The sequence below is a fragment of the Apium graveolens genome, chromosome 9 (genome assembly GCF_009905375.1).
Source record: "Apium graveolens cultivar Ventura chromosome 9, ASM990537v1, whole genome shotgun sequence".
NCBI classification, from domain to species: domain Eukaryota; kingdom Viridiplantae; phylum Streptophyta; class Magnoliopsida; order Apiales; family Apiaceae; genus Apium; species Apium graveolens.
The window spans coordinates 114,153,190-114,168,525 of NC_133655.1; the positions used below are offsets into that span (position 1 = coordinate 114,153,190).

General features: G+C 39.7%; 2 protein-coding genes and 1 non-coding gene across 3 annotated transcripts; all 3 read right to left on the minus strand.

Moving 5' to 3' along the window:
- Positions 1-2,808: 2,808 nt before the first annotated feature.
- Positions 2,809-3,471, minus strand: LOC141685501 (uncharacterized). Its single transcript, XM_074490595.1, has one exon. It carries the CDS (start codon positions 3,469-3,471, stop codon positions 2,809-2,811), a length of 663 nt encoding a protein of 220 aa, XP_074346696.1.
- An 18-nt stretch (positions 3,472-3,489) lies between these two features.
- Positions 3,490-5,241, minus strand: LOC141685503 (uncharacterized). Its single transcript, XM_074490596.1, has 2 exons — positions 4,165-5,241; positions 3,490-3,984 (listed from the first exon to the last, which is right to left on the minus strand). Exons 1-2 carry the CDS (start codon positions 5,239-5,241, stop codon positions 3,490-3,492), a joined length of 1,572 nt encoding a protein of 523 aa, XP_074346697.1.
- A 2,829-nt stretch (positions 5,242-8,070) lies between these two features.
- LOC141687612 (small nucleolar RNA R71) lies at positions 8,071-8,177 on the minus strand. The gene has a single exon (XR_012561103.1). It is a non-coding gene; the product is annotated as a small nucleolar RNA R71 (small nucleolar RNA).
- Between the last annotated feature and the right edge of the window lie 7,159 nt (positions 8,178-15,336).

Here is a 15,336-nt window from a genome sequence, read left to right on the forward strand (position 1 = left end):
ATATTTACAAGTCACTTTCTGGCACACTTCTCCCCATCAGTCCCACAACGTGGAGGCTTACAAACTCTCTTTGAATGTCTATACTTAGCTCCAAACTTTCTTCTTCCATCAATACCTTCGGAACTCTGAGAAGACCTAACAACAGTATCAATATCAAAAGAAGGAATGGAATGATCCTTAGTTGAACACTCAGTAGGCCTTTCAGGACGACGTACAAGGGGAGGCTGATCAGTAGAAGGATGGTCAGTAGTATGAAGCTCATGAGTAGAGTGTGTAGTAGGCTGCTCAGGAGGAGTGGTAGGAGTAGGCGTCAGATGTAAGTCAAATGAAGGATAAATATCCCTCGGTCTCTCTGGAATGATATCAGTAGAATGATGCTCAATAGTACGCTGCTCAGAAGGAGAGTGTGAAGTCAACTGCTCGGGATGAGAGTGTGGAGTGAGCTGCTCGGAAGAAGGGTGTGGAGTAGGCATCAAATGAAGATCAAATGACGGATAAGGATCCCTCGATATATCCTGAGTAACATCTATATGAACATCTCCAAGATGTGTCATCATAGTTACATCACCAACTACATCATCTCCAAGTACATCTGCAACAATCTGATCAAGTACATCAGCTCCTCGTCCTCGACCTCGACCTCGACCTCTACCACGTCTTGGATGACGCCCGGGATCCCGCCGCGCATCCATCTCTCTAACTTTACGCTCATCCACTGGCAATGCGTCAAAACCATACAACCTAAAATCTCTAACAGCATTACAACCATCAACAACTAACTGATGAACACCTGGAAGAACTGAATCTGTCTGATCAGCTATACTCCTCAACAAATCTCCCTAAATACAACAAATAAATAAAAGACTTGTTATGGTTCATAAAAAAGGAAAGAAACAAAACAATTGAAAAAAGACTACAAAACAATTGAACATATATATAAGGTACGAGAAATAAATTATGAACATGTATATAGGACTTACAACGTAATGATGAAATGCACCAGTACGAGTAGGAATGGCAATCGGGTCGGATCGGATCGGGTATTGCAGAATCCATATCCAAACCCGAAAATTTTATCCATACCCGAACCCGATCCGAACCCGAAAAATACCCGAAAATGAATACCCGAACCCGATCCATCGGATTTCGGATCGGATTTGGATATACCCGAAACCCGAAATTTTTGAATTGGATATTCATACCCGAACCCGAAACCCGAACCCGAAATCTGAAAATTTGTATAATGATTGATATTGCAAGTACTTGGGATCGAACACGCGACTTGTAGAGAAAGAGTTTTAATGTGTCATCTTCAACCACTCCACCACATCATTAATTGTGATATTATATGTATAGGTAATATTAAAAAAATCAACCCAATTGATACCCGGTTTTTTAGATTTTTTGCTAAAACATATTTTGTTAAACTTATAAACCTTATCACTCATTTAAATGATTGAATAATTACATTTCATTAAACTTTATAATTAGTTAATTTTTAACATAAATATAAAAATATATGTTTAAAATATTATATAATAATATGTATAAGGTAAATTATAGAATATATATATAATATTATAATGTGTAATTTATAAAATTTTAATATTATATATATATTATAAATTTAATAATTCGGGTTTTTTTCCGGATTTCGGATTCAGATCGGGTTCGGATAGTGTTTCGGATTTCAGATCGGGTTTCGGATCACTATACCTAATATCCAAATCCAAATCCAAAAATTTTCGGGTTTAAAAATTAAATCCATATCCAAATCCAAATCCAAAAAATCGGGTTCGGTATATCCAAAATTTCGGGTTTCGGATCAGATATCCGTCAGATCGGATTATTTTGCCATCCCTAAGTACGAGAAATAAATCGCACAGTCCTCTGCATATACCAATCGTGATAGCCAAGTACTGTACTATCATCAACAATCAAATCTGCATGGAAGATAGTATCTGAACGATGATCCCAGAGAGAAATGAATGGCTCAAATTTCTGACTCCACTTAAATAAATGATTGCCCCTCAAAGTCATCTGATGTAACTCACTTGTGTACTCTAACACAGGTGGAATAGATTGCACCATCCCAAACTGCCTAGCAACTCTGTCAGGCGCATGAGTCTCAACAATAAAAATACAAAGGATGGGGCCTCTATAACGCCAAATATGACGACCAACCAAGCAATAAGGAGGCAAAGAATCAATGATATCCGTAGAATAAGGCTGCCATATGAAGTTAGATGGTGCAAGCCCATCTAGAACTGTACGGTAAACAGAAAGTGTACGACCAACCATTTCTTTAAAAGAAAGACTAACAAGCCACCTAGAATCAAAATTAATAAATAAAACCAATTCAATATTCTAATGTAAAATTATATTTAAATCTTTCTAAAAACCCAATTAAGGGATTAGTGAACCCTAGAAAATTAAAAAATTTAAAAGTATGATTATTACATTAACTTATTAACTTCGGTTCTAAACCCTAGCAATAATTAGGGTTTACGATCTAGGCCTAAAACCTAAACCGTAAACCCTAACTCAACAATGTTTTTTTAAAGTTTATTCTAATGTAAAATTACATTTAAATCTTTCTAAAACCCAATTAAGGGATTAGTGAACCCTAGAAAATTAAAAAATTTAAAAGTATTAAAAATAAGAGTAAATGTCAAATGAGTAGTAAAACACAAATTAGAAGATGAATTATCAAATACAATACTCCAAATTTAACATGAATTTAAAATAAAAGTTTCAAATATCTAATTAAATTATCTTGAAATAAATAAGAACAATAGTCAAATTGCTTTAATTCTTGTAGCGCGATGCTTGAAAGTCCATTGCATTCTTATAACGTGTAAACTTTCTTCTTCCTTTCTTCTTCTCAACTTCTTTATCATGCACCAACTTTGGAATGTCAACTCCCGATGGCCAACAAGAATCCCCTTTGATTGGTATTGGTTCAAATACACCGTTATAAACCTTTGAAACATTCTCCAACTTATAAAAATTGCCTACAAACCTTTCATGACTCATATTTAAATGGGCACAACATGCAACCAAATGAGAACATGGAATGCGATAGTTTTGCCACTTTCCACAAGAACACATACCCTCTTGCAACCGGACGGTATGCCTATTTCCTCCTTTTTGGCCAACCCTCCTAGTCACCACTTGAAATAACATAGAATCTCGGTCAAATACCGTGACATTATGCCCGGTAGCACATTTATTCGATCGGCTCAACATTTTGTGTGCATGTTTTGTGAACACTTGACCTTTAAATGATTGGGTTGCAATCTCAACCCGCCTTTCATCAAAATACTCCACGGTCTTTGAAAACACAAACCTCACCAATGAACTAATCGGGAGGCTTCTAGCTTCAAGAATTGTATTGTTCCAACTTTCGGCATGGTTGGTGGTCATAATTCCAAAACGTTTCCCCCCATCATGTGCCAAAGACCATTTCATCAATGGTTTATCCGTAAACTACTCTTCCGCCCGAGGCTCCACAATTAGCATTTGCTCCCACAGATAATCAAACTTTTTCTCTTGCACTTGAGAAGCCAAATCAACTAATCTATCCTTCAATCCTGGTCTTCTATGCGCATTAACAAAATTTGTAGACAAGTGTCTAATGCAAAACCTATGATGGTTATACGGCTCACACCATCCCATCTGCCGTATAGCTGCCATAATCCCAGCATGTCTGTCAGAGATGATACAAATGCCATGTCTCCTACCTGCAACGAATCTCCTCAACCGATCCATGAACCACCCCCAACTAGAAACATTCTCAGATTCCACAATTGCAAACGCCAATGAAAGAATGTGACTGAAACCATCTACTGCTACAACACTCAATAGTACACCGGGATAAGGACCATAAAGGTGGGTGCCATCTATGTGAATGATCGGGATGCAATGCTCAAATCCATCAATACAGGGCTTAAAAGCCCAAAACAATCTTTTGAACGTCACTTCCTGTTACACACATATATTATAACATTAATTAGTGCAAACCCTAACTTCAATGTACCCAAAAGAATAAGAATTAGATTTACAAAAAAAAAGAATGAACTACTAATATTGTCAAAAATGATACCTCTAAATTCTCATGTACTCCCGACTCTCTTTAAAAAGCCAATCAACTTTTGTACCAACATTAAAGGATTGCAATGCTTCCATCAAATAAGGAAGATCTTCATATGATCCTTCCCAAGACCCATGCACTTCATCCATCACAAGTTTCTTTGCATTTCTAATTTTCTTTCTACCTGGAAGATAACTAAACATACTTTTTGCTGTAGCCATTAACACTTTTTCTTTAATTCTAGGATCGGCTACAATTTGTTCCTTAATAGTTTCCACAATATCATAACAGGACAAGTTATGGTGGTCTTGAGTAATTGCGGTGCTCATACATGTGTGTGGCCCGGAAGTTTTCATTATTTGAAATTTACCAAGTGCCTTTCTCAATCTAGCCTTTAAACTCCACTCACAACCATCTTCCCTCAACTTACATGCAACATGCCAATTCAAATCACTTGATCTAGTAACGGTAAACTCTTGATGACTAGCAATATGAAATTGATTCACAACATGAATCAAATCCTCTTTTGAATTAAATGTCATACCCTCCCTCAACTCCATAGGTGTTGACACATCATCTCTTATATCCATAATTGACTCATCAAAAGAAACAATATTAAGTGTGGATTTACCAATCATTATTCCACTATCAACAACATCATTAATATCCACACCTCGACTACTACTAATTTGCCCCTCCAAATATTTACTACTACTACCTGTATACCCTTCAAAGCATCTACTAGAACTCTTTTCGGCAACTTTAGAGCTACTATCAACTAATAGGCAATTGGGTATTTTTTCAATATAAATTTCCACAAAGAAAGGAGGTCCCTTTGAAAGAATAACTCCAAACATTACATCAACATCATCATCATCATCAAGAGGCATAATACCGAATTTCATATCATTAGGATTTTGACTTCTAAAATACAACTTCAAATAATAATTATCCTTATCAATTTTCAATTTCAAAAATACCAAATCACATAAATTACGGTAATTCATGCTACTATGAAGTTTAATATGCTTGGAAATGGGTTTATCATATACGCAACCATCTAATTGAGTATGTTGAATATTACCGTCGATATAGATCCACGCAATTACCGATGTCGATTTTGATCCCGAACCCGAGCCCGAAGCCATTATGAAATTACACTTAATATCAGTATATTAAATATATATAAATATCATATATTATATGTTTAAGTGCTAGGGTTTTGGATTTTATTTAGAAGAAGCAGTAGAGTAGCAGAGGCTGTTGAATACATATGTGTATGGAATAAAAGCAAAAAACGGAGCCTCAAAGCATGTTAATGGTCTGATATACAGGCAGAACATATATTAGTAAAAAATGACAAAAACGGAACACGGAAAACCGTTTAAACTAATAAAACGCAGTTTGATATGTTGTTATCGTTGTATATTTAAAAATCTTAAATAACAAAAACGCAGTTTGAGATTATGTTAAAACAGTTAAAACACGATTTGGGAGTTTGTTTTTGTTTAACCAGTAATTGTTTGTAAACTATGAAACGTAACATGAAATCTTGTTTTACAGGAAAAACAAGATTAGAAGTTGCGTTTTTCATATAAAATTATGCTCTTAGATAATTTCAAAACGGAACAGGAGAACTTGTAATTTATCAAAAATTGGATAATTTTTATAAAACGCTGTTTTAATTTTGGTTTTGGATTTTAAATTTATAATTCTAAAAACACGAAACATTATTTTGAAAATTGTATAAAATTGTTTTAGTCTTAAAGTTTTTTAGTAAAATGTTAAAAACGTGATTTGAAAACAAGTTATTAAAAGAAAAAACGTGATTTGAAGTCATGTTTTTGATAAGTGGCATTTTATACCACTTAGAACGTCTTAAAATGGCTTAAATTGGTGTCTTGAAATCAAGTATTTTGTGTATTTGATGCGTTTTTCTAGTGTTTATGCATTTCAGGGTATTAGTTGCATTTCGGGGGAGGAATCATCAAGAATAAGCCTTGGCATGTGTTCACCATTGCGAGAGGAAAGGAATGGGCAGATTACGGCGAAGAAACGGAGCAAGCTTGGAATTTTTCCAGTAGGGTCCTGCGCGCCCGCGCAGAAATGCTGAGCGGCCGCGCAGTAGCCTGCGCGCCCGCGCAGGAATGCTGAGCGGCCGCGCAGGGTCGGGGGAAAAGAAACTGAATTATTTTAGACTTCTACTTCTGTGTGGCTTCCAACTTCTATGTAATCTGAGTTTTATGGGACTATTATATAGGTAGATTTGAGACGTTTTCATAGAGAGTATTAAGGAGATTATGTTTTAGATTGTGTTTTACGCAAGGAGCGAAGGAGATAAGGAAGAAGACCGATTTAGCACACCGCAACGAAGAGGAAGCATATATTCTTGTGATTCTTGTTTCGTTGTAACGTTGGATGCTAGTTTTCTTGCTTTGACTTATTTACTCTTGTGACGTACTCTGTTTTAATATAATTAGTTTAGTTATTATTTTCTTGTGTTTGTTTATCATGATTTCATATGAACCCATGATGGCGATGAGTTCTATTATGGGCTAATCGTGATCATGGGGTTACAACGGATTTATTATGGAATTCTTTAGTTAATTGTTTAATACTTTAGTGTGTGATGATTGCATGATATCTAGTATTGGTTGTGCGTATTCGTCTTATGTGCGTCGCGAACATATAAGATAGGGTGTTAATCTCTTGTGAAGCGACGGTGGATCTTGAGATTTAGAACTTGCCATGCTAGCATAGGTTCATGTACGTTATGCATGATTAGTGGGTAACTCTAACAGTTTTATTTGCCCTATGTAATCAAAAGGAATAACTTGTGCTTAAATCGTTGTGTTGTCAATTTCTGTAGACATATAGGAACTCAACATAATTGATGACTATTCAACTTCTATCTTAATTGTGGATGCTTGGTAGAATGGTATTAGTACAATGAAAGTTGGCTTTTATCAGTTTCGTGTTATTCGATTAATGTCATCACTATCACATGCTAAAGGTAATAACAATGGCTATAGAAGGAAGTAATAATGAAGTTGTGATCTCATGGGTGTTTTATTATTGATAAATTGAAGTGTGAGTTAAGTGGTTAATTAAGTAGTTAATTATAGTTAATATTTGATCAACAATTTTAAGTGTTATTATCTTAACATTGAGAAGTAATCATACATTGGTGAGTGAGTTTAATTAGACAATAAATTAGTCTGAGTCTCTGAGGGAACGAACTAGAAAGTATTCTATATTACTTGCGAACGCGTATACTTGCGTGAATATTAGTGCGTGTTTTCGCCCTAACAAGTTTTTGGCGCCGCTGCCGGGGACTCGGCGTATTTGTTTAGTTTATGTACTTACCATCATTGGTCATTAGGACTCAGTGATTAGGACGTAGTAGTTACTTACTCTTTTCGGTTGTGTTTCAGGTACTTTAGTAAGCGTTTATGCAAACTCGTTCTCGTGCTCGCAAGAGGACTTTAGATACAACTGAGGAGACAGACGAAGTTCTTGATATTCCGGAGAAGTTAGATTTTGAGGATTCAGATTCAGGAACTGAGCAGAAAGAACCAGTAAACATGGGAGATCGTATTGTTCAAGCTGATCCAGCTCTTATGGATTTTTCTCGGCCTAAAATTGATGACATTCAGTCAAGCATCCTTCATCCGGCTATTCAAGCTAACACCTTTGAAATCAAGCCGGGCACTATTCAGATGGTGCAGAATTCTGTTTCTTTTGGAGGAGCGGCAACTGAAGACCCCAACATGCACATAAGAAATTTTGTCGAGATCTGCAGCACTTTTAAGTATAATGGCGTGACTGATGAGGCTATCAAGTTGAGGCTTTTCCCATTCTCACTAAGGGATAAGGCTAAAGACTGGTTACATTCTGAACCAGCTGGGTCCATCACTACGTGGTAAGATCTTGCGCAAAAGTTTCTGGTGAAGTTTTATCCAATGGTAAAGACTGCTGCTATTAGGAGTGCTCTTACTCAGTTTGCGCAGCAACCTACAGAATCTATGTGCGAGGCTTGGGAACGCTACAAGGAAATGTTGAGAAAATGTCCACATCATGGAATGCCGGATTGGATGGTAATCACTGGTTTTTATAATGGTTTGGGGGCCCAATCTCGGCCCATGCTCGATGCAGCAGCTGGAGGCGCCTTATGGGCTAAAAGTTATACTGAGGCGTATAATCTTATAGAGACGATGGCTGCAAATGAGCATCAAAACCCAACTCAGAGGATGACGTCAGGCAAGGTAGCAGGTATTCTGGAAGTTGATGCAGCCACCGCTATTGCAGCCCAGCTCCAAGCGCTATCAATAAAGGTTGATTCTCTGGCTACGTATGGAGTTAATCAAATAGCTATGGTTTGTGAGCTTTGTGCAGGTTCTCATGCTACGGATCAGTGTTCTCTTGTCAACGAATCTGTTCAGTATGTGAATAATTATCAGCGACAATAGCAGCCTGTGCCAGCGACCTATCATCCTAATAACAGAAATCATCCAAATTTCAGCTGGGGGAATAATCAGAATGCTATTCAGCCACCATATCAGCAAGGAGTGAGTAAACAGTTTAACCCACCTGGATTCCAGCCACCACAGCAGTTTGCTACAAGGCAATCATATCCTCAACAGGGAAGTGCAGCTGCACCTACTAGTGCTGATTTTGAGGAACTTAAGCTGTTGTGCAAGAGTCAGGCGGTTTCTATCAAGACCTTGGAAAATCAAATCGGTCAATTAGCCAATGCAGTGCTCAATCGTCAACCTGGCACTCTTCCCAGTGACACAGAAGTACTAGGCAGGAAGGAAGCTAAAGAGCAAGTCAAGGCTATTACCTTAAGGTCTGGAAAAGTAGCTGATGCTGAAAAGGCAAAAGAAGTCGAAGCTGAAGTTAGAGATGAAGAATCTAAGCAAAAGGAGAAAGCGGCGGAACCAAGGAAGACTACTGTTGAACACACTCTGCCTGAGGCTAATACAGGGGAGAAACAGCTCTATCCTCCACCACCTTTTCCTAAGAGATTGCCGCAACAAAAGCTGGATAGACAGTTTGGGAAGTTTCTGGAGGTGTTCAAGAAACTTCACATCAATATACCTTTCGCTGAGGCTCTGGAACAAATGCCTAGTTATGCGAAGTTTATGAAGACTATTCTTTCAAGGAAGGTGAAACTGGATGACCTTGAAACCGTTGCTCTCACGGAAGAATACAGCGCTGTTCTGCAACAAAAGTTACCACCAAAACTGAAAGATCCAGGAAGCTTCACCATTCCTTGCACCATTGGCAATCTAACTTTTGACAAGTGCCTTTGTGATTTGGGAGCAAGCATTAATCTGATGCCCTTATCGATCTTTAAAAAGCTGGATCTGCCTAATCCAAAACCCACATACATGTCGCTACAATTGGCGGACCGTTCCATTACTTACCCAAGGGGCATAGTTGAGGATGTGCTCGTCAAGGTGGATAAGCTCTTCTTTCCAGCAGATTTTGTTATTCTGGATTTTGAGGAAGATAAGAAGATTCTCATAATCTTGGGGAGGCCTTTCTTAGCTACTGGCCGTACCTTGATAGATGTACAAAAAGGGGAACTTACTATGCGGGTCCAAGATCAGGATGTGACCTTCAACGTATTCAAGGCAATAAAATTCCCTACAGAAGATGAGGAGTGCTTAAAAGTGGATGTGATTGATTCCGCGGTTACTTCGGAACTCGAGCACATGCTAATGTCTGATGCATTGGAAAAGGCCTTAGTGGGGGAATTTGACAGTGATGATGAAGATAGCAACGAGCAATTACAATATCTGAACGCTTCTCCCTGGAAGCGAAAGCTGGACATACCATTTCAATCTTTTGGTACTTCTGACCTTAAGAATGCTGAAGGGAAGCTCAAACCATCAATAGAGGAAGCACCTACCTTGGAGCTCAAACCATTACCTGAACACTTGAGGTATGCTTTTTTAGGTGATTCATCTACGCTACCTGTTATTATTTCAGCTGACCTTTCAGGTAGTGAGGAAGACAAGCTCTTAAGGATTTTGAGAGAATTCAAATCGGCTATAGGATGGACCATAGCAGACATCAAGGGGATAAGTCCTTCATATTGTATGCATAAAATTCTGTTAGAGGAAGGTAGTAAGCCAACTGTGGAACAACAGCGAAGACTGAACCCGATCATGAAGGAGGTGGTGAAGAAAGAAATTCTGAATTGGCTAGATGCAGGCATCATTTATCCTATTTCTGACAGCTCGTGGGTGAGCCCCGTACAATGTGTACCTAAGAAAGGAGGTATCACTGTGGTCGCAAATGAAAAGAATGAGCTCATCCCTACTCGAACAGTTACAGGATGGAGAGTGTGCATGGATTATAGGAAATTGAACAAAGCCACAAGGAAGGATCACTTTCCTCTTCCATTCATTGATCAAATGCTTGACAGATTGGCGGGACATGAGTATTTTTGTCTTCTGGATGGTTATTCCGGGTATAATCAGATTTGTATTGCACTAGAGGATCAGGAAAAGACTACCTTCACTTGTCCATTTGGCACATTTGCTTTTCGTAGAGTTTCGTTTGGGTTATGTGGCGCCCCGGCCACCTTTCAGAGATGTATGATGGCTATATTCTCTGACATGATTGGAAATAACGTCGAAGTGTTCATGGATGACTTCTCCGTCTTTGACCACTCATATGATGAATGTTTGAATAATCTGTGTGCCGTACTCAAAAGATGCGTGGAAACTAATTTGGTGCTTAATTGGGAGAAATGTCATTTTATGGTGCGTGAAGGCATTATCCTTGGGCATAAGGTCTCTAGCAAGGGTCTGGAGGTGGACAAGGCCAAGGTGGGAGTCATTGAAAATCTTCCCCCACCCAATTCTTTGAAAGGAATCCGTAGTTTTCTTGGTCATGCGGGTTTTTATCGGCGATTCATCAAGGACTTTTCAAAGATATCTAAGCCGTTGTGCAATTTGCTTGAGAAAGATGTGTCTTTCAAATTTGATAATGAATGTTTGGCAGCATTCGAGACTCTCAAGAAGAGTTTGATCACTGCACCAGTTATTACAGCACCAGATTGGACAGAACCGTTTGAGATGATGTGTGATGCGAGTGATTATGCGGTAGGTGCAGTTTTGGGACAGCGCAAGAAAAATCTCTTCCATGTGGTTTACTATGCGAGTAAGACTTTAAATGGTGCCCAATTGAACTACACCACTACTGAGAAGGAGCTTTTGGCTATAGTCTTTGGCTTTGAGAAATTTCGATCTTATCTGCTTGGTACGAAAGTAACAGTATTCACTGATCATGCAGCTATTCGCTATTTGGTTTCTAAGAAGGATTCGAAGCCGAGACTCATTCGTTGGGTGCTTTTACTTCAGGAATTTGAGTTAGAGATCAAAGATAGAAAAGGTACCGAGAATCAAGTAGCTGACCATCTCTCTAGGTTGGAGAATCCCGATTCTACTTCACAAGATAGGACGTTAATCAATGAATCTTTTCCGGATGAGCAGTTGTTTGCAATTCAGGAGGAAGAACCATGGTTTGCAGATATTGTAAACTATCTTGTCAGCAATATAATGCCTCTTAATTTGACATCCGTGCAAAAGAAGAAGTTTCTGCATGAGGTGAAGTGGTATATGTGGGATGAACCATATTTGTTTAGACAGGGAGCTGACCAGATCATCAGGAGATGTATCCCGTTCTGTGAGACGGAGGGGATATTACGAGACTGCCATTCCACGGTTTATGGTGGACATTATGGAGGTGAGAAGACGACAGCTCGTATTCTGCAAGCAGGCTTTTTCTGGCCTATTTTGTTCAAGGATGCTCATCAGTTTGTTTTAAGGTGTGATCGTTGCCAAAGAGTGGGAAATTTGTCAAGGAAGGATGAGATGCCATTAAATGTGATGCTTGAAGTCGAGGTCTTTGATGTGTGGGGAATCGATTTCATGGGGCCTTTTATCTCGTCTTGCAATAATCAGTACATCTTGCTGGCAGTCGATTATGTCTCAAAATGGGTCGAAGTTAAAGCTTTACCGACAAATGATGCAAAGGTAGTACTAAATTTTCTTCATAAGCAAATTTTCACAAGGTTTGGAACACCTCGGGTAATCATAAGTGATGAAGGATCGCATTTTTGCAACCGTAAGTTCACTTCTATGATGCAGCGTTATAATGTGAATCATCGAGTAGCTACTTCCTATCATCCGCAAACAAATGGTCAAGCGGAAGTGTCTAACAGAGAGATAAAGCGCATTCTAGAGAAGGTTGTTTGTCCGTCAAGGAAGGATTGGTCTTTAAAGCTCGATGAAGCTGTTTGGGCTTACAGAACAGCATACAAAACTCCACTAGGGATGTCACCGTTTCAGTTGGTGTACGGTAAGGGATGTCATCTACCAGCGGAGCTTGAGCATAAGGCCTACTGGGCATTGAAGAAATTGAACCTGGATTTAGATGCAGCTGGTAAGAAAAGAATGCTTCAGCTTAATGAACTTGATAAATTTCGACTTCAAGCGTACGAGAATAACAAAATGTATAAGGAAAAGGTGAAGAGGTGGCACGATAGGAAGCTACATCCTAAGTTATTTGTGCCAGGGCAACAAGTTCTTTTATTCAACTCTCGGCTCCGACTTTTTCCTGGGAAGTTGAAATCAAGGTGGTCTGGACCTTTTATTGTCAAAACTGTGTTTCCACATGGAGCGGTGGAAATTTTTGAGAATGATTCGGACCAAGCATTCAAGGTTAACGGTCAGCGGTTGAAGCACTACTATGGGGACATGGCAAACCGAGAGGTGGTTAGTGCCATTTTGTTAACTACTTGAGAAAGGTACGGAACGTCAAGCTAATGATGAAAAAGAAGCGCTGCGTGGGAGGCAACCCATGAATTGTTGTTACAGGAACCCTTAGAAGTTAATAACCTATCCAAAAACACAAAAAAATCAGAAAACAGGGGCTGAAATTTTTTTTTTCCAGAGACCCTCTGCGCGCCCGCGCAGCTATGCTGAGCGGCCGCGCAGCTTGCTGCGCGCCCGCGCAGAAATGCTGAGCGGCCGCGCAGGGGTCGAGTTCCAGAAAATTTTTTGCAGTTCAGAAAAAAAAAATAATAAAAACACAAAAACAGTTTTAGCCCATAAACCCACGAATTGTTCCCACTACCCCATGATTTTATCCCTTAATTCCCAAACCCTAATCTAATCCACACCCTATATATACATACACCTATCCTACATATCTCCCACAAAACTTCCTACACTTAAACCCTCTCACAAACATCAAAAATCAGTTCTTACACACTTCTATTCACGAATCAATGGCACCCAAGAGAGCACGCACTATTGACAGCAGCAGCACAGTTCCTACTGCTGATTCATCGAGGGGCACTGCTGCAAGGCCTCGGTTAACTGACAAAACTGCGGAGGAGGAGTACACTAGGCTGTTGGGGAAGCCGATTCTGAAGGAGAGGGGGTTTTTACCATCAGGGAGGGATGGTGAGTTGTTGCCCATGATTGCAGAGAAGGGGTGGATAGCTTTTTGTGAGTCACCCGAAGCAGTACCGATGAGCGTTGTTCGCGAGTTCTACGCGAACGCGAAGGCTGAAAAGAATGGGTTTTCTGTAGTCCGTGGGCTGACGGTTGATTATCATCCTGCGGCGATTTTCCGTGTGATTGGACAGCGAGAGAGGAAGCCCGAGGAGGAGAACTGGAATGAAAAGACTGCTGAGGATTTTGACTTGGATTTGATTTGTGCGACTCTCTGTCGACCGGGCACAGTTTGGAACCGCAGTCCAGCCAATAATGAGTATCATCACTTTCCGGCGATCGCCATGAACAGGTATGCCCGTGCATGGAATGCATTTATATGTGCTAATATTTTGCCTTCTTCACATGCACACGAGGTCACAATTGAGAGAGCACAGCTGTTGTGGGGAATTCTGAATGAGGAATACTATGTGGACCTTGGTGAGTTTATCTACCAAGGGATTCTGAAGTTTTTGAGGGGAGCAAAGCATATGAACATCCCTTATGCATCCACGGTTACGAAGCTATGCCGAGCAGTGGGAGTGAACTGGCCGGCTCATGAGCAGTTGCAGTTGCCAGCAGCTCTGATAGATTCTGGCACTCTGAATGGGATGCAGGAGTGGACCGGTGGTGAGCCTGAGGAGCATGGGCTGGGTTATCGTCTTCCAGGAGGGCGTCCAGCACGAGGTGCTACTATGGCTAGGCCAGGGCGTGGTGAGGCTGGTTCGTCGAGAGCTCAGGAGGGTGCTGGGATGGGTGATGCCCAGTATAGGAGGCTTTCACGGCGGATGGATGCCATGTATGAGACGCAGAGTAGGTTTGCTCAGGAGCTCACCCTTGCGTTAGGGACTGCTTTTCGAGGCCTGGGAGCTGATATCCAGTGGCCAGTTTTTGGTGAGGACTCTGCATACCCGCCGCCTGATACTCCACCCGCTGAGGGTGATGATGATGACTCCGAGTAGGTATACCCTGTGTTCCTTTCTACTACTTTCACTGAGGACAGTGAAGATTTTTAGTTTGGGGGTGGTAGTTAAAGGAATATTGTGTGTGTGTCATTTAGTTGCATATTCATGATAGTTAGTTCATATAGTTGCATAATTTATGCCATATAGTTTTTTTTTTATGAATGTCATGTAGCTCATGCATTTACTATGATCCCTTTTGCAATGATTTTTCGACTGAATTGTGATATTGATGCGAGTGTAGTGATAGCATTAAAGTAATATTAAGTTGTGTAGGGTGATATGCATGCTAGAAATAATTGTAAATCCACTGAGTCTTAAAGAATGCGTAAGGGCTAGATTGTTGTTATGATTTGGTTGTTTTCAAGGTCAATCTATTTATTATGCTTAGAATTCGATTATAGGTTCTTAGTGATAAAAACATGAAAAAGAAATATTTTTTGGAGAAAAAAAAAATATGAAAGTTGTTGCTAGTTGTGGCTAAGCGTCAAATGGCTAGTAGCCGGCTCGCTTATGTTGCGAGTAGTCTAGGGTTGCGTAAGATGGAGCGAAACACACTTGCTCAGAAGTTATAAAAAAAAAAAATTCTGCATAATTGATCAAGAGTGGGCTCTTTGGTATTCGAGTTATTAAGTTCTTAGGGGACTTTGTGCCTAGTGACCTAAGGCTTTTAGAGTCTGGGATCCGCTAACCTAACGCTCGTTACATGGATACCATTGTATAAGTCTTTTGGGGACCTCACTCATTGCACGGTCAAATAAGCATT

Coding starts and splice junctions, on each gene's coding strand:
- LOC141685503 (XM_074490596.1), bottom strand. CDS start 5,241: ATGGCTTCGGGCTCGGGTTCGGGATCAAAATCGACATCGGTAATTGCG. Junction 3,985..4,164: donor AAGCATTGCAATCCTTTAAT/GTTGGTACAAAA, acceptor TGTGTGTAACAG/GAAGTGACGTTCAAAAGATT.
- LOC141685501 (XM_074490595.1), bottom strand. CDS start 3,471: ATGAAATGGTCTTTGGCACATGATGGGGGGAAACGTTTTGGAATTATG.